Below are 20,789 nucleotides of genomic sequence, written 5' to 3' on the forward strand. Positions count from 1 at the left end.
ATGTATAACATACATTTATTATAACAATCTATGATTCAGTTGCAACTAAATCGATCACCATATTGAATTGACCCTTCTCCAAATCACACGCAACTTGATAACTCCATTTGTCCGCACTTGTCACATTTTGGGCATTTTTCTACAAATAAAACAACATAGTTATGAATAATTTGTAACTCAGTTGATATTATATGGGGGAAGACAGTTATAACTAGAAATCATTTTTTTAAATGCTACATACAATCTACTAATCCTAGCAATAAAGTTCAATGTATGTCATTACAAAACTCTGCCCAATACACGAGGCAGAGTTTTGCTTCGGACACTATTTGATCACGATTGTGAGTTTAGTTGTTGTAATAAACGCAGAAAGTATCAACATATAAATTCTTATACTTATTACTTACTAAGATTTTCACAGCCTGTCTAGAATGCATATCCCATTGCACTTGTTGGCCAAGCATGGGCCACTCTGTTGGCCCAGCACTTATTGGCTTTCCACCAACTATCCAAACTGCCCATATTGCAAAGCCATTCACTGCGAAACTACCCTCAGAAGAATCTCTACAAATAATAATTGAACAATGATAATAAGATAACAAAATAAATTTAAGCGAAAGCGACGCAAGCATATTTTTTTAACAGTTAACAATGTAACAAAAACAATTTTGAGTCTGTATCAAAGTTAAGAATGAATTACGAGATGAATTCCAATATGTAACACAATAATTGCTATCGATTATACCATTTTATGAGTTTTATATCTAAAAGTGCGTGGAATTATGCTGCATCTTAAAATTCGGAATAATCAACTATACTTACGCTATCGCATTCACACCGTCAGTCGCAAATGTGGCCTTCAGATCTTTCAAGTGTATCTCTAGAAGTTTCTTCGGCTGACCACTACATTTGCATGGATATTCCCAGAGTGGTTGGGCTTCGATTTCTGCGTCACTTATTATTCGTGAATTCTGGAATAGTGATTTTTTTGAATTGTTTCACTATTGTGTTCACTACATGATTTTTTTTTTATATTTTGCAAAACTAATTTAAACCTTTAACATTTTTTTTAACAAGATTGTAAATGTGAGAATTTATAAATATATGATATGTTCATAACATTAACCTTCATATGGTATCTCTCAATACTGTCAACTTCTGCAAAACTATCTATTATGCAAGCAATTTAATGCAATGAATGATTCATTTATAAAGGCATATGTTTATTATATAAAATACATACATACACTCACCTCAACAAGCTCATCAAATATTCCCATATTGATCCCTTCACACACATTCAATGGTATCCTTATTTTATGCAAATCATGAAACTCAACCGGCATTGCCCAGAATTCACAGCCTTCAGGCATAATTGTCACACTTTCTTTTAAATTACTTCTGTACTTATGCAAAAGGTAAGCAGCCTTTAAATTCTCCCATGGTAATATCGCACTACTAAAATTCGGATCACAAATGATATTTGTAACTTCACTAAGAATCTCTTCACTTGGCTCCGATATAATTTTCACATTTTCTATTGAATTCTCCTGGATATAATCATTCAAAATGCCTATATGTAAATACATATTTTCCATAATGTACACGGTTTTCGCGCCCATTTTTGCAGCAGCGAGTCCAAGAAAACTACTGCCGTTTAAGTCTAGTACAACTGCGTCTCTTACTAAGTCTTCTTTTATCTGTGCTAGCATTTTCTTACTTCGTCTTCCGTCATTTAAATAGGACACATGTGTTCTCGATAGTGCCATATGAATACCACACTCACATATAGGTCTTACATACTTTGTGTATTTCGTTTCATCGTTTTCTAAGTAAAACCATAGGGAGTATTCATCTTGACAAGAGACTAGGGTTGCTTCCGAGTCCTTTTGTACGGAAATAGGTTGTGGGAGATAGTACACTGCTTGCATCCAGTGATCTCGCCAAGGTATCGAGTCTTGCGGTCTTTCCGATGACAAATCTGCGTCTGGATGACTCCACCATGGAGCGCAGCTTAATACTATTTTACCTGAAGATTTAAATCGTTATTATTATTTGCAACAATAATATAAAGATTTGGCTGCATTCTTTCTGTTACTGTTCTCTTCTTGATTAACTCCAAAAACTTATTAAATCATTTTCTAAATCCTAAATAAAGCTATTCCTAACTTTTTCTCTTTTTTATTTGGTCTCAATTTATGATAGATAGTCAAATATTATAAATTAAATTAATATTAAATAATTGTTGTATATTTGATAATTACTGCCTACATGCCTGGAATATATCGCTTCTTAGCGATAAGGCCGCCTATTTGTACCACTTCATTGTTTGTGTTGCGCATTTTGTTTGATTTTGTTTTGTTTTGTGTGTGCAAAAAAGTGTTTATTACTATTAATTACCTTCAGTGTCCATATTAAGCTCCCACCACATAAACACAATCTGCGCGTTGCCTGTAGCCGTAACAGTGAACTGTTGTTTCACAGTCCTCCTCATATTAATGGCTGAACGGCCAGACCAATCGTAATAGAATACGGGAATCTGGTCAGAAATTTCTGTGAAGGCATTTCTTGGTAATTGTGATAATTGTATGTCATGTACTGCAGCTGACCCAGCACAGGCTTTCATCTGGAAAGAGAAAGAAATAATTAATGTAATATTACAGCAATTCTTAATGTATTTAAAAAAAAGTAATGCACATCACACACATCTATCAGAATAGTACCGTGAATATTCTCTGTGAATACAAATCTTAATAGGAGTCTGGGAGGAAATGGATTACTTCATCTGTTTTTATTTTTGCGAATGTATGCTTGTTTCATATTAATGTACAACATTTACAAAATTCACTTTATTCCTAAGTTTTTTCCATCATAATTCAAGTTGCTAGAAACGTACCTTAGAAGGAGTCCTCAATATAATTTCCAAATCCTCATTGGCCAAATCATTCAATTTGTTCCATTTCTGTAACGTTGGACATTCTACCACTTGTGCGTATATCACAGCAGAGTCTGGTACAACTATACAGTCTTTCTCTAGAAGATTCTTGTGGGCATGATCAAAAGTTGATAGTGCTCCTAGAAAAGCATTACATTTATTTTAGACACATTTTGAAATATTTTGGATACTAATACAATAGGCATAATGTCCAATTATACAAAATTATACTTATATTTGTGAATACTTCCACTACAGCAAGGATAAATAAAAGTTTTAGCTGAAAGATTTAGATTTGATATCCAAATTGTAACAAATTTAACAATTAATGTTAACAACTTATAATATTTCATGCTGAGTATAGAATATAAATATAGCTCAAATAGCAGTAGCATTACCTTCACCAATCAATTCAGTGTCAAACACCTCAGTGACAAGAATGTTAGCTCTTTCCTGCATATCACCATCCTCTCCAACAACCAATTCAGTGGATCTCTTAGGTATGACTTTGATCTTATCTGCTACTCCATTACGCTGGAGAATTTTAAGGCAACAGTCTGCCATCGGCTTAAAAGCTTCACAAGCTGTTATTGTATCTGCACCACATTTTGCTGCCATTATCGATAATAAGCCAGTACCAGTGCCTGAAATTTGAACATACTTTGTTTAATTGAAGGAGAAATATGAAAGTGTGTAATCATTACAAAAATAAAGGTACTATAATATGCATATTATGTTCAAAGAAGAAATGAGTGGATAACATGTCATTTAATATAAACATCAATCAATCTGATGGGTTGGCTTTAGTTAACTGCCGCACGAATTTGTTGGAAATATTTATATTTTTAGTTAGCTAGGTAATGTAAGATTGTAATTCCAAAATATTATCGTTAGGAAACTTGTAGTTTTTTAGTTATTAATTTTTAAAGTTAATAATTTTTTGTGCGAAAAAAGTGCATTTATCCGTTTTGTTGTGCAAAAAAGTGGACCAAGACGTTCCATTTCACTGTACTGTGACTTTACGCTGCGGCCGGCGAGTGCCAAAAGCGACTTTAGGACGATTCCTACTCAAACAAAAAAAAATCTACGTAGGTAGGTTAAAAAACTATTAAACTTTTATTTTTAATATCCAAATAGGTAGCGAGGAGCGAAGCGACGAGCGTGTTAGGTTAACTCTTGAACTGCCGCACGAGCCGAGCGAGCGAAGCGAGCGTGCCGCGGTAGCGGCCGGCGAGTGCCAGAAGTGACTAAGGCGATTCCCACTCAAACAAAAAAGACGTGTGGCACTCGGGGATAGGTAGCGAGGAGCGAAGCGACGAACGTGTTAGGTTAACATTTGAACTGCCGCACGAGCCGAGCGAGCGAAGCGAGCGTGCCGCGGCAGCGGCCGGCGAGTGCCAGAAGCGACTTTAGGGCGATTCCCACTCAAATAAAAAAAAACTACGTAGGTTTTCACAACTTGTTTGTATTTTATTTATGTATCGTAAAATTTTTGTTACTATAGCTATCGTCTAATGCTTAGTTAAAATGATTTTACACCAATTCCATACATTTTGAGGTTAGAATAGGAAAATTGATTTTTCTCCAAAACTATTGGTTTCCTAACTTTCCCCTTTTGGTGGGAGGGTCCCCCCCTCCTCCCCCCCATCCTCCCCCCACAAAAAACCTATAATACGTGCGGCAGTTCTCTAAAGAAACCCCAATCTGATGATTGCATCACGTTGAATAGCACCACAAATAAGATTAATAAAACTTTGAATGAATTTTACCAATATCCAAAACATTGGCCTTCTTTCCCTCACTATGCATCTTTTCTATAGCCAATTGTAGAGCCCGATAATATTTCTTGTTCCTCTCAGTATCATGAAGCATATCAGCAAAAGCCGATCGTGCTATTTCTTGGTGATAATCATAGTCTTCGTGTTGTACATCCCATTCTGTACTGCCGGTTAAAGGATTCCTTTTCTGCGTAAATACTTGCATTCTGCTGCTATTTATTGTGCTCGTATACCTAGTAGTCAATTGTTATTCAAAAAAATTAAATTCACTGAATATTATGACTAAATAACCATGACTTCTTGCCGGTGATACCTTTTCGATATAAATGATACTATAAACTTATAGGATTTTCCATAAATAATGCTCGGCATCTAAATAATAAAGAATAGCTTTCTTTTAAATGAAATAACTAAACAGTCATGCAAATAGTTATTCAATTTTACATATTTTTTTAAAAGAAAATCTCACGAGGACAACATGAGTGTTGAATGTTGACATAAAAGTGACAGAAGAGCGTTGACTTTGACATATACGGTACCTCTTTGGGTATACCCATAACCTGTTTTCTTTCTCTGTATCGCATTGTAAAAAAAAACTATTTATCTTTAGATAAAAATATAGTAAAAATATATTCAAAATCCTATCCTTGATTTTCAACATTCGTTCTAAGTCTATATCTAGATTAGTAATCTATTTTAAAGCACTCACAGTAAAGAGAAATAAATGCATTACTCTGTATACATATAGATTTGTATACTATTATTAAAACACAGTTATAATAATTAAACAATCATCAAAAAATAAATAATTTATAATTTATTTATGGCAAGAAATTTTCAATGCAGTAATAGTTGTCATTTGAATCTTCTTTCATTACGACGTTTTACTATCATGGCGGCCGCCGTAGGCAGGATTTGTGGGGCACGACTTTTGAAAAATTATGGCATAGTTACACCCCAGGTACTGAATATAGATAAAATCGTTTAGTTTAGTGCCATAAAAGTGTAAAATCCCGAATTGTCCCATCAAAAGACAACCTAACAATGAAGAGGAAAATGCCTGGAACTTGGGACAGGGACCATGTATTTTATAATTTTGAGAGAAATTTGCGTTTTATCGATGTAGTTTTGTGATATAACCTGCGTGTATATGTTAACCAGCAAGATAGTTAATGAGTGACTTATAGGACATAAACATTGAAAGGTAACCTTCCCAACATTATGTAACAAGTATTGAGAAAACTAACGAATGGTTGTCATCCCTTTCAGGTGTATCAGCTGTCCACTAGTACTCAAGGATGGACTAAAAGTAGAAAATTGGTAAGTACCAATCATTTTGGAAAATTTTTAAGAGAACTAAAAATTTAATTGATATTACATAAATATTATGAAACCTAAACTAAAAATATAACGATACCTACATACATTAATAGGTGCTACATTTAAAATGTTGGGTGTAAAATGTCATAACTCGTATTATAATATCAAAGGCAACTTAATCATATTAACCTACATATGCCTTATGCTGACTTATCTACTTCATAGTGCATAAATAATAATGTTGGTAACCATTATGTTTATTAATGACCTTATACCTAAATATCAAACCTATTTTTTTCAAATACTCTGATCGAACCTTCAAAAATATTTAAGGGTGGGGGAAGATTACTGATAATTTTATTTTAAGGTTGATGTTCCGACCGTCCCTCCATACATTTTTGATTACCTCTAAACACTTAACACAGACACTATTTCTTTAAAACTAATCATTTTATCACTTCTCTATAATGAAATGTGTGCGCGTTCGACCTTTTTAATCAATAATTTACAATATTTACTTAGAAAAACAACAGTAAAATACCGGAAAAATTTGACACTTCTACAGTAGTGTGCGTGACTTTTGCCAAGCGAAACACGACATAAAGCACGACATCTAGCGCATAGACTATATACTTATTACAGATCTAGCGCGTCAATGTCTAAACGAAAGGCGATGTTTAGACATTGACGCGCTAGATGTCGTGCATTCGCGTTCGTTATCTTATGCATAATGAGCATAATTCTAATAAATCAAAGTTCTGTGTAAAAATTGAGTAATTTCATTTCCAATCGTTCAAAGAAAATAACAATAAAATAAAATAAAACTAATGACCTTAGAAACTATGTTTTTTTTTATTTATTACTCATTATTGTTCGTCCGTCGTAGGTCTGTAAACTGTATTGTACACTGAAGGTAAATGGTACTGTAGGTACTTTAGTTCGGCGTCGTCGCTCGTCGGCTTGATATAAAATTACATTCTTGATTTCATTGACACGCGCTATGATTTGCGCGCGGAATTTCTTGTGTTGTGAATTTATTTTTGTATGCTATGCATTTTAATTGATTCAAATTGCAATGTTTCTCTAGTATGCATTTGAGACTATATTGTAAATTGTAATAATTGATCGTGGGTATAGTAATTAATTATTCTAATAACGCAATTAGTAATATATGTATTTTCGGTGGGATTCAAAACAAAAAATTGGCCCGTGATTTTTATGAAATTTCACCACATTGCAAATCACATCAATCATAGTTCATACACATGTATGACGAAAGTGATTAGTATTGTGGCTAACATTGACTCATCAGTTCATCACTGAAACCAGTGATAAATCAGTACCTATATCATATTGTGTTTGAATATTTTTAAACAATGATATAAGTATACAATTATTATAAATCGGTAAACTATCAAAGTAATCACAAACTTGCAAACATTGGTAAAATGTCCAGTAGTTTATGAGCCTATTCATTACAATCAAACAAACAAACAAAGTTTTCCTCTTTATAATATTAGTGTAGACAAACAATATGAATACGATCACGAATGCAAATTCGGGGATTTTCTAATTATTGCTAAATAATAATTGAATTCGTTTTGAAATACTCTATAATTTTTAGTGTATAAATAGACATTTATAATGTGGTGCTCATTTTTTTTGTACTGCTAACGCTATTGTAGGTACCTATTTTCGTTGTTTTATTTCAAGTGAACACGGCCATACAATTTTGTCACGAGCCGCCTATGATTGTAGGTACTTTTGTTAGGCTCCTTCGTCGTCCGCGTCGGCTCGAAAGTTCTTGATTTCATTGTCACGCGCTATGATTTGCGCGCGGATTTTCTTGTGTTGTGAATTTATTTTTGTATTATTATTATTTTTTATTTATTTTTTTATTTTATTGATTCAAATAAAATATTTCACTAGTATGCATTTGAGACTATATTGTATTATGTAGGTATAATTTATCGTAGGTATAGTTATTCTTATAACGCAGTTATATTTTCGGTGGGACAATTTGACCCGTGATTTTTCTGAAATATCACCACGTTGCAAATCACATCAATCATACACACGTATGACGAAAGTATAGTGGCTATAATTGACTCATCAGTTCATAACTGAAACCAGTGATAAATCAGTACATATATCATATTTTATTGTGTTTGAATATTTTTTAAACAACGATATATACAATATTATTATAAATCGGTAAACTACCAAAGTACTTCCGAATTTTCAGACAGACAAACAAGTAGTTTGAACACGCAGTTTTCTTATACTAGTAGCAAAAATCAAAACCATAATATTATGTTTCCCTACTATATTTTACTAAAAGTCGAGTGCGTCGAAATCGTAAATAATAATATGTTTTTCACCTTCCTGGTTATTTTCCCATAGTAAATAGTGTTTTAGGTTTGTTGTTGTAGGTAGGAATAATAATAATTATTCTTACATGTTGGTTATGAAATGTATATTGAAATAATTTACTTTTACAAATCATTAGTGATATAAGTTTTGAGTGAAAATGCTTGGATCAGCATAATATTATATGGTACTTCAAATACATGTTTTGATAAAAAAAACAATAGTGTAATAAAATAAAACTGCGTTTTATTGTAATCAATGTTGACAATTTTAAATTCCAAAATTATTGATCAATAAAATAGTTTACACCAACAAATATAACTTTTATTTTTATAACAATCGTTCATAATATAAACCGTAGCAGGTGGCGTTTTGAAGTTCTGTCTACTCATACAGAAAAATGGAAAACTTGTTTTTTTTGTAAACAATTTATTACTCATGTTGTTTGGCAACTCGAAGCGTGGTCGTCCGTCGTAGGTACTTTTGTTCGGCGTCGCGTCGTCGTCCGCGTCGGCTTGATATAAAACATTCTTGATTTCATTGACACGCGCTATGATTTGCGCGCGGAATTTCTTGTGTTGTGAATTTATTTTTGTATGCTATGCATTTTAATTGAATCAAATTGCAATATTTCTCTAGTATGCATTTGAGACTATATTGTAATAATTGATCGTGGGTAGGTATAGTAATTAATTATTCTAATAACGCAATTATATTTTCGGTGGGATTCAAAACAAAAAATTGGCCCGTGATTTTTATGAAATTTCACCACATTGCAAATTATATATTATACAATTACAATTACAATTATTATAAATCGGTAAACTATCAAAGTAATTACAAACTTGCAAAATATGCTTTTCCGAATTTTCAGACAGACACACAATTTTATTAGTTTGTTTTAGCAAAGTAGGTACCTATACCTATACGCTTACGTCGCGCGTCGCGTCGTCGAAAACGGTGCGCCCAGAAACAAACATTTCAATTCAATTTTTCAATTCAATTTCAATTCAGTTACAATCATGTTACAATCCTTTTTTTGTTCCGTAATTTATTGTATTTATTCTAATACGATTTTTTTTATTCGTCGGCCAGTTCTACTAGGTATAAAAAGATAAAATTGAAATATAATTATTGTAGCGACAGCCATAGGTATTATGTTACTATGTTTTCGTAAATATGTTTTTCACCTTCCTGGTTATTTTCACATAATCTTATCTTATACATATATAAAAATGAATCGCAAAATGTGTTGGTAAGCGCATAACTCGAGAACGGCTGAACCGATTTCGATCATTCTTTTTTTATTTTATTCCTTGAAGTACGAGGATGGTTTTTATGTAGAGAAAACGTAAATATTATGTACCACGGGCGAAGCCGGGGTGGACCGCTAGTATATATATATATAAATGAATCGCAAAATGTGTTGGTAAGCGCATAACTCGAGAACGGCTGAACCGATTTCGATAATTCTTTTTTTATTATATTCCTTGAAGTACGAGGATGGTTCTTATGTAGAGAAAACGTAAACATGTACCACGGGCGAAGCCGGGGCGGACCGCTAGTCTTATATATAAAAATGAATCGCAAAATGTGTTGGTAAGCGCATAACTCGAGAACGGCTGAACCGATTTCGATAATTCTTTTTTTATTATATCCCTTGAAGTACGAGGATGGTTCTTATAGCTAGAGAGCTAGTTAGTTTAGTTTTAGTGCAGTGGCAGTGTAAATGTTGTTGTTGAGGTTATGTAAATTTAACACTTTAGTTAACTACCAAGATATAAAGAAATGAGGATAGGACACAATAACTATTGGTTGAGGTATTTATAAACTCATAATATACTTTTAAGAAAATCACGTTTTAATAAATTTCTAGAATTAAATTAGAACAGCTGATTCAAAATAGCCTAAAAAATCTTAATAATAATAATTACGCTTCACAGCAAGAAGAAATGTACCATATGTACCCGCACAAAGTCGATATTGTGTTGCCTACCGTTCGACTCAATGGCTAGGGTTGTAACTACCTTTAATAATTATTACCAAACTAATAAACCGAGTGATGCGAAATAACCATAATTCTTTTAGAGTTTGATAAAATGATCAGGCAGGTATTTTCTTTAATCCTCTGAATTCTCGGTTACTAAATTGTATCGTTGAAATTATTCTTAATCGCGTAAATTTAATAAATAATCATATGGAAAACACTTTTCATTTGTTTTTTTACTTTCACGCCCAACTACTATACAATAATTACGTTGTTTCGGTATTTTGACGAGAAAACGCAGGAAACATCCGTTGTATCATTTTAGATAGATTGTATATTTTGTATCTGTAGAATTGAAATCAAAGCTATGTATATGTTGTCTCCATTCTTTTCTTATCGGATTGTTGATCCCAATGCGAATGCGTCACTTAAATTTTATAAAAGACAATTAAGAACATCAAAAATAAAGTGATACGTAAATATTTCACAGTGCAATATATTATGTAATTAATAATAATTATATATTTATGAAAAAATAATTACATCAGATTTAATAATAGCAATTGTTTTGAATGTACATAATATGAATAAATGATTACATCATAATAGTAATAATCACAATTGTTTTATTTCCCATTTGTTGCAACCCTAGCATATTTTCATGTAGCAGCAGAAGTACCTACACTGGCGGCGCGGCGGCATCGTGCGACATCAAAGGCATTGCCTTACTAGGTAAGTTTATAATGACTCATTTCTTTTATTATATAATTTACGTTTTACTTTTACAGAATCCGATTCAATGGATTATGAAGACGAGTCACACAACGCCATACGATAGTGATGATGAATGAACATTTCAATAAATGCATGCGTGTTTTTTTTATGTTGTTTTGTAATTGTTAATTGTTTCTTAAATAAAGAAATAAACTAAATATTTAAATGATGATTTGTTATTTGCAACACAACTTTATATTTGAGATTCTTTACAAATGTATATTTAGTTTTGTATCATCAAATTTATAAATTTTATTCCATAGTTTTCAAAATTAAATGTAAATGACCATAAAAACATTAATAAAGTAAATCATTGATGTAAGGTCAGGGAACGTAATACATATATACATCTGACCATGTAGAAGCTAAGTCTTGTTGACTGCTGAAGTCTGTAAAGTTTTGTTGTCTGCTGAAGTCTGTACGCAATGAAAATGTCATCCGTTTCGAAAATAAGTTTTTAAGACCCTAATAAATAAAATATATGAATGGCAGATCTGGTCAAATACTTTCAAAATTGTATTTTTTTCAGCACTTTCATAAGTGTCTGCCAGAATGTTATCCGCGTGATAATGGTCTGCCATTGTTATTTTCCGATAGTAATAATAATCTATTTTCAAATATCAAAATGGCAGACGTGGTCAAATGGTTTCAAAGTTCGCCAAAAATTTCCACCTGTCTTACCTAAGCGCGCGCCCCGTCCACCACTCTGGGCTTAGTGACTCCTCATCTCATGTATAGTAGGTATAGGGGAATCAACACACAAAAATCCAGGTCTGGTCAAATACATACAGGTAGCTTTGCGCTAGCTCTCTAGCTTCTTATGGAGAGAAAACGTAAACATGTACCACGGGCGAAGCCGGGGCGGACCGCTAGTAAATAATAAAATAATAAATAGTGTATTAGATTTGTTATTGTATCTTGTATACCTACGAATAATTATTCTTACGTCTTGTTGGGAAATGTTCAAATACCTACCTATTGAAATAATTTACTGTTACAAATCATTAGTGTTATTAGTTTTGAGTGAATAGGCATGGATCAGAAATTCAGAATATAATATGCTACTAACTACTCAAATACATACATGTTTACACAACAAACACCACTGACCTCTATAACTATAAGTTATAGAGGTCAGTGACCGTCAGTGACAAACACTATGGATACCTACGCTCGCGAATGCAAATTCGGTGATTTACTAATTATTGATACCTAGTCATTGAATTCGTTTTGAAATAGCCTGTACTTTGTAATTTTTAGTGTTATAGACATTTATAAAATGTGGTGCTCATTTTTTTGTAATAAATCATCCCGAACGCTATTGTATTTTCGTTGTTTTATTTCAAGTGAACACCTATACAATTTTGTCACGAGCCGCCTCTGGCCTCTGGGTGAAATAAACAAGTCAAATGATTTTTGTTCTAATTGTATTTTGGTAGTAGTTTGTTTAGAATTTACATTACCATTGTTTAATTTTTATTTTGTATTTGCAGTAAAATAAAAAGATGAAAAACTTCATTAGGTATATTGTACGACACCTCACTCTGAATCGCGCTAGCGAAATTTTTTCGTTACAGAGCACATATACAACTTTCGGACAATCTTCATTGAGGCCGGCCGGCAAATCGAGTATGTCGAGAAACTTCACTTATTCGATGGAGGTATTCTACCTTCCTTCCTCCACAGTTGTGGGACCCCGACGTGCATTGAACACGCAGCTTTCTGATACTAGTAGCTAAAATCAAAACCACAGATATGTCTGTGATCAAAACCATAATAATATTTTTACCTATTATTTTACTAAAAGTCGAGTGCATCGAAATCGTAAATATGTTTTTCACCTTCCTGGTTTTTTTTCCATAGTAAATAGTGTTTTTGATTTGTTGTTGTATGAATAATTATTCTTACTTGTTGGTTATGAAATGTATTTTGAAATAATTTACTTTTACAAATCATTAGTGATATTAGTTTTGAGTGAAAATGCTTGGATCAGCATAATATCATATTTGCTACTTCAAATACATGTTTTGATAAAAAAAAAACAATAGTGTAATGTAGGTAATAAAATAAAACTGCGTTTTATTGTAGGTAATCAATTTTGACATTATTTATTTCCCAAAATTACAATAAAATAGTTTACGCCAACAAATATAACTTTTATTTTTATAACAATCCTACTTCCTACTAATGCGAAAGTTCATACATGTTTCAAAAGAAAAACTTTTACTTTTACTATTATTTCAATTTATCCGGTTTAATTAAGACTTAATATTGATACATATGATCATTATAAATACAAATAGGAATTAACAATATAACGAATACGTGGCACAACTAAAATTTTACCGATACCACCCGTGGTCATTCTCCTTTGTGGGTCATTTGTAACAGGATGGCGGTTCTACAGCGAAAAAAGAAAAATGATGGTCAGAACGCTGATACCGGATACCTTAAGATACTGTAATATAAAATATTACTAGATTAGATAAAATATTATAGGTAGTATCTTCACCGTGTGTGACGCGCTTTACATTCACGCCATCTAGAGTTAAATCTTTATCATTTTTGTATACGTCTGTGTGTGTAAACGACCCTGTATGCAATGACAGATGTTAAAACGCATAATTTTACCGAATTGGGTGGATTTTAAGGCAATGATATAACATATTTCAATAAAATATAATATTCAGTAACCGCCATGACTATTCCTAGGTTTGATGACTATTCCAATTACGCAAAAACTCAAATAAACTAGAAATGTAGAATTCAGCGCCATCTAGCGGGATATTGGCTGGGAACAGATCGTTGCAATCACCTTAAATATAAACATTTCAGAAGGTTTTTAACTTTCATGACTAATGCATAATTTTTTTAAATACATACATTTCAAATATTAGTTTACACCATTTACAAGATTAATGAGAACTGATTAAATAACAGTTCAAACCAATTTTTTTTTTATATTTTTCTATTTACTGGAAGAACCTTACCAATAACCTATGATGACATGACAATACTACATTTCACCGGTATCAATAAATTATTTTCACTATACACTGCTTAAAATTATATTTTACTATTTACTGGAAGAACCTTACCAATTAAACCTATGATGACATGACGATATTACATTTCACCTGTATCATTAAATTATTTTCACTATACACTGCTTAAAATTTTTATTTTTTATCTATATAGCCTAACAAACAACTATAACGGTTTCAGTGGTTATCCACATTGGGCGTCGTGGGCGGAGGCGTCGGAGCCCTGCTGTTTGCTCTGGAACAATCGGTGCAGGCCTCTGCCACCGAGGCTCACCCCTACCACCAGCCGTGGAGCCACGATGGATGGTTCAAGTCCCTTGACCATGCCAGGTGCGGTACATTTTATTTGCCAATTACGATATACTGCAATTCTCTTAAGTCTATACTAATATTATAAAGAGGAAAGGTTTGTATGTATGGTTTTCACGCATAAACTACTGGACCGATTTTGATGAAATTTGGCACGGATAATCTTTAGACCCTGAGAAAGAACATAGGCTACCTTTTATTGCGAAATATGTACCACTGGCGAAGCTGGGGCGGACTGCTAGTTTTATATAACTTGTTTTTATGAAATGCTGTGTTAATGTCAAAGTACTGTAATAACTCAATTAGATTTTTATATTACTCTGAAACAGATTAAAGTACAACTTAATAAAAACTTGATGTATTTCTGAAGGAGATGGGTTTTTGTAAGTCTGTTTGTTTATGCAAGAATAACTTACAAAAGTTGTAAGGAATTTATACAAAAAAAAATCACAAAAATGTTCTTGGATTAAAAAAATTTAAGTGCATAATAACTACTGATAACTATTTAATTACTTTTACATATAATTATTGTGTATTTATTACTCATCTACCTATTAATTAATTGTTATTAATACCATAATGTACTAAATGATAATAAAACAAAACAAATTATCATTAATGCGTTTATAATTATAGGTGTCATAACATCTTATGATAATAATTTATGGCTTGAAAGAAAGTACCAAGTTCTTTTGTGTAAATAGTAGTGATAATTCCATTGAAATGTTAATTATATGTATTTATTCAGAAGTTCTTCCATCCTTAATAATCAGATGCTTATTAAAGTCTGCAAATTTGAAGATATTTTGAAACAACACACCACTACACATTTTCATATGATGCAAAATGTAAAGGGACCTTTTTTGTTATGCCATTTGAAAAATAATTGAACAAATCAAACTAACAAAAATTATTGTAAATAGGGTTCTTTTGTGTTATTGAATTCTCTTGTCTTCTACAAACATACAGTGATGGTTACATTTTATTGTACATTAGTTTTTCTATAACAAAAAATATTAAATAATATTTAAAAAAATAAAAACATTTTTATATCAAAAAAAATCTAGTCATCACTTACAAATACAGATTGTTCAAAGTAATTGTTTATTACAAAAATTTTATGAATTCTTCAAAATAATTTAGAAAGAAGTACATATAACAAATTATTATTATTTGTTAACAGCGTCCGCCGTGGCTACGAAGTATACAAGCAAGTGTGCAAAGCGTGCCACTCCCTGCAATACATCGCTTTCCGTAACTTGGTCGGCGTCACCCACACGGAAGCCGAGGCTAAGGCGGAGGCCGCCGAAGTAAGTAATTATTATTTTTCAGTTATTAATATTTACTATGTTACTAGTAATAATAAATGATGAAAAAACCAGTAACAACCGCACTGTGGTAACCAGGATCTGGATAATTGGCGCTCCATCACCATACACATTTTACTACTTACTTCCTTTCGCATTCAGAGAAGTTTTGAAACGATTTACCACCATAGGTTTTCTGGAATAACTATGATATTGGAGCTTTCAAGAAAAGAATGTTGTTGTGTTTAAAAGGCTGGCAAAGCATCTGTAACACAAACAGTGTTGCTAGTGTTTATGGGCGGGGCTGACCACTTGACATCAGGTTGATTTGCACTGACATAAAAAAAAACATTTGAAAATCTAAAATAAAAAAAAATATATGTGGGTGATGAGGTGGGATTTGAAGCCGAGAGCGATTGGTCAGGTGTCGCCACGTTAAGGCGAAGAGCCTGGGTTCGAATCCCGCCGCCTCAATGATCGATTTTGCTATTCTATAAATTGTTTGAAATATTTTCTAACATTTTAATACTGTAAACGCAGAAGTTAAAATTATAAAATTAATAGTATTCTTTTGGCAGATTTATGACAAAAGGCTTTGAGTGAAAAGAAATAGGGAGCATAAAATGGAATAGTAAGAGAGTTTTGCAATAGGGTGGTGTATCTGTAATTTCTTCTGAACATCAATTTTCTGTAGAAGATAGCGCATGAAAAATTTATTTGGGGAAATCTTCAAAATCAATATTGCACGTATTTACGCGTACTGAGATGTGATTTTTTTTGAGTCACTATAATATAGATTTACGATATGAAGTGATGTTATTTCGCATGGTAGAGAATTCTTACCTTACATAAAGATTGTATTTGGTAATGGTGCTTTATGTACATATTAGAATTAGAATTTCGATGCGGGTGGGGGTATACATTTTAATATAATAAAATAATTATTGCTTCATACTTGAATTCAATTATTTCAAACACATTCTTTACACTACACACTCATATTTTATTAGTGTTTTATCTCAATAAAAACAGTAAATCTAGGGTTTTATTATAACAAAAAAAATTGGTTGTTTGTAAAGTAGGTTTACGATCGAGATGTTTACGTTATAACGTCTTATTGGTGGCAGCGCTCGAGATGAGACGGGAGATCGGTCCGTCTCTCTCTCGTTATACCTGCGATCGCGCTCGTGAGGTTTTGGTGTGACACAAGTTTCTGAACATGTCACCCGACTTAAAACGATTTTAAAAACGTTATCACGTTAAAATATATTTAGGCTTCTTTATATTGGTAATTTATTTAATAGAACATTATATTTTATATTTGATATTTTAGGAATAAAATGAAATTCAGCCCTGTATCTATTATATATATAGCATACTTGCATGCATTTGCAAACACAATTTTTATGATGTGTTGCAAACAGTAATTGTTTCTTAATCAAATTAATCATTGAAAAAAAATAATATGTAGTTTTAATGGTTAACGGTGTCTGGTTATAGCATGAGTAAAAAAGGAAAATATCAGAATAATGTAATATAAAAATGATGTTGTTTTAGATCATGATTAAAGACGGGCCCGATGAGGAAGGAAACTACTTTGAAAGGCCGGGCAAGCTCTCGGACTATTTCCCGTCACCATACCCCAACGAAAACGCTGCCAGAGCTGCAAACAACGGTAAGTTAAAAAAATAATTTTGATATAAAGAAAGAATCAGAAGATTTAATATTTAAAAATTTGCTTATGTCCGCAGCTTCGCTGGCGTTCGAATTGTAAATTTAATCATGCCTCGAGTCCAATTATGATTGTTGTAGGCGAAATTCGAAACTATTAGGGCGATTTTGACGAAAAATAAATTGCATCATTCTATTTATGAAAAATCAATGTTCGCAGTCAGAAATCGGACTCGTTGATTAAAACCGAAATCTTATTACACCAAATTGATGGTGTGTCTAAATAAGAACAAATCCTAGAAAGTAATATAAGCCACAGTTGATAGAATGGTGCGGCCCCGCTCCACATTCGAGCATTCCGATGAACACCAAGCCAAAATAATGTCGATGTCGCGTGATTAATACGCGTGGTTAAGGCGAATGTTCATCATCAAATTTTACTTCGTGTCAAAACTATAAATTGTAAACTGTCTTTTTTTTTCTAATCTTAACTACATAGTACAGCAAAAAGTTAGAGCTTACGACATTTTAGAATAAGTTTATTTTCAAACACAAAAGAATGAATGAAAATCTCAATATTTTGAAGATGCAAAAAATATGAGGGACGTCATTTTTGATCTAGTTTTTAGTAAAAAAAATAATTAGCAAAAAAAATTGAAATGTTGTCAATTACAACATTATAAAACGTCCATAGCCAAACTCTGCCTACGCGTGTATGAGGCAGTTTACTAATGAGCGGTACGCCGTACTTTGAACATGACTTCCGCAAAATTAAGGGCCGGCGCAGTTATGGCGGAGCGCAGCGCAGCGCATTTTTCATTGTCAAACTATTATCGACATTGTCCTCATTAAAATAATATTCAAAAGCGCAGCGCGCTACCTTTGGCATGTGACGCTTCGATGCTCCTCGGGAATAAATTGTTATTTAATTTTGATTTTCATTTTAATGAGGACGTTGTCGATAATATATTGACAATGAATAATGCGCTGCTCTGCGCTCCGCCATATCTGCCGCCGGCCCTAAGTGTTAATTTTAATGTTAACAACACCGCTGGGACATTTTCTGACGACTTGATTGTGAGTCTAGTCGTACTATACAGCGTCAATAATTTTCAGTTCCTTTTTGTCTACTAAAAATTACTTTTTTTGAAGTGATAACGTCTTTAAAATCGTTTTAGTCGGGTGACATGTTCAGAAACTTGTGTCACACCAAACCCTCACGAGCGCGATCGCAGGTATAACGAGAGAGAGACGGACCAATCTCCCGTCTCATCTCGAGCGCTGCCACTGCATTAAAATAAAATAAAAATAAAATAAAATAACATTTATTTGCCAAAAACATGGTACAGAGAGGTGTGAAGAGATAATTGTTCAGCATGTTTCGCTTTGTATAAAGCATGCAAATATATGCGTAAAACAGATAGGTACTAGATCTAATACACTACACATGCATATTATACAATCGATTATGTTATCACGTAAACATCTCGATCGTAAACCTACTTTACAAACAACCAATTTTTTTTAATTAAGGTGCATACCCACCGGACTTGTCGCTGATCACGTCCGCGCGCCACGGCGGCGAGGACTACATATTCGCGCTGCTCACCGGCTACATGGAGGCGCCCGCCGGCGTGCCGCTGCGCGAGGGCCAGCACTACAACCCGTACTTCCCGGGAGGCGCTATATCCATGGCGCAGAGTCTGTTCGACGAGGTGTGTGTAGTGTTAAGGCGGATACATACAGTGTCTGTCTCTGTAGTATTTTATTAAGGCGTGTATACACAGGAGATATTGCTGTTTTATACTCTTAAGGCGCATACACACAGGACGTATGTGTGTTTATAAATAAAGTGCCTGTTTTAGTCTGAGTTTTGTACAGTTAATGTTTTTAGGGTGATTTTATTTCAGCATTAGTAAAATCTGAGGTTTGAAGTTATTTTTTTTTTAATATTTATCACAATTTTATTAATCTACAAACTCGCTTTATATACATAAAATAAATATTCTTATGCCAAACACAAATGTTGTCTGGCCGATATCGCCATATTATGCTGATAGCATACCGCTTTTTGTACCGTCAAATAAATATGTACTTGTAACTTAGCAAATATTTGATAAGTTAAACGTCCCTCAAACTGTTTCAAAACACACAACTATGAACGCCATCGCCATAATCTCGCTACACAATACACAAGCCTAACCAATAATACATTACCGCCGACTAAACATGATCCATGTTGTCAGGCGGCGGAGTACAGCGACGGCACGCCGGCCACCGCGTCGCAGCTGGCCAAGGACGTGGCCACGTTCCTGCGGTGGTGCGCCGAGCCCGAGCTCGACGAGCGCCGCCAGATGACCATCAAGGCGCTCGGCATCTTCTCCATGCTCGCCGCAGTCGTCTACTACTACAAACGGCACAAGTGGTCCGTCATCAAGAGCAGAAAACTAGCCTATAAACCAGTCTCTAAGAAATAAACGTGTAGCGCCTTTTAGACAATCTTACTTTCAATAGACATGTTATGTTTATATTTAAATTAAAATAATTTATTTTTAATCTGTCGATTTATTTCCTACGCTGTTACCGCGCTGCTCGTTCGGTATGAGTGATGTAATTTATTGTTATGGGTGAGCACAGACTTAACATTAATAGGTATTAACTGTGCTAAGTGATATTCCAATAACAACTTAAATCAATGTACAGTCAATAAATGAGTTATTGAAAATTATTGTGGTTTTTTTGTTTGTTTGAACTCTTAATTAAAACTCGTTATAAAAACCTAATGATCCTCTGTGTCCTTTTTTCCCTATTGCCGCTTATACGCTCAGCTGAGCGTATAAGCGCGTATATATATATTAAATTTACTTAGAATATTTTAATGCATTTCTTTTACCTTAACATTAACAAATATTAAGTAATCAATAACGAATTGTGTCTGTTTGTAATATTAAAAATAAGTGGGACCGAGCGCCGATAGCCGCGGTCTAACTTTTCGTTATATGAAGTTTCCTTTGGATAATCAATCAATAGCTCAAATATCTTTGCCAATTCACATATCTATATTTTACATTCAAAATCTTTGATAATATCTAGTTTACATTCCAAATATGGTACTTTTTGTGTCAAATGACTTATTATTTCCCATTTGTATGATACGCGGCAAGTAGAACCGGATACTTCTCCGAATTCGCGTAATTATACCACAAGTCATTCGCCGAGCCGGGTATACATAATTTAACCTGTGGCCGGATACTTCATAATTTATACTTGTCAATGTCATTTATTATCAATCAT

General features: G+C 33.3%; 2 protein-coding genes and 1 long non-coding RNA gene across 3 annotated transcripts; 2 read left to right on the forward strand and 1 right to left on the reverse strand.

Moving 5' to 3' along the window:
- On the reverse strand, positions 1-5,203 carry LOC149903837 (protein arginine N-methyltransferase 7-like). Its single transcript, XM_090108080.1, has 9 exons — positions 5,027-5,203; positions 4,705-4,946; positions 3,334-3,579; positions 2,897-3,075; positions 2,401-2,626; positions 1,254-2,029; positions 823-971; positions 408-564; positions 1-139 (listed from the first exon to the last, which is right to left on the reverse strand). The coding sequence occupies exons 1-9, from the start codon at positions 5,083-5,085 to the stop codon at positions 29-31; spliced, it is 2,145 nt and encodes a 714-aa protein (XP_089964206.1). The 5' UTR covers positions 5,086-5,203; the 3' UTR covers positions 1-28.
- Positions 5,204-5,577: 374 nt separating this feature from the next.
- Positions 5,578-20,223, forward strand: Cyt-c1 (Cytochrome c1). Its single transcript, XM_090107925.1, has 7 exons — positions 5,578-5,674; positions 5,983-6,033; positions 14,390-14,538; positions 15,701-15,827; positions 17,382-17,499; positions 19,029-19,210; positions 19,742-20,223. Exons 1-7 carry the CDS (start codon positions 5,606-5,608, stop codon positions 19,970-19,972), a joined length of 927 nt encoding a protein of 308 aa, XP_089964051.1. The 5' UTR covers positions 5,578-5,605; the 3' UTR covers positions 19,973-20,223.
- Positions 9,664-12,911, forward strand: LOC149903839 (uncharacterized). Its single transcript, XR_016457343.1, has 2 exons — positions 9,664-11,122; positions 11,179-12,911. It is a non-coding gene; the product is annotated as an uncharacterized LOC149903839 (long non-coding RNA).
- Positions 20,224-20,789: the final 566 nt, after the last annotated feature.

This window comes from Colias eurytheme, chromosome 12, assembly GCF_061535395.1.
Source record: "Colias eurytheme isolate Ceu_HAF_F1 chromosome 12, ilColEury1 Martin Lab GWU primary, whole genome shotgun sequence".
NCBI lineage: Eukaryota > Metazoa > Arthropoda > Insecta > Lepidoptera > Pieridae > Colias > Colias eurytheme.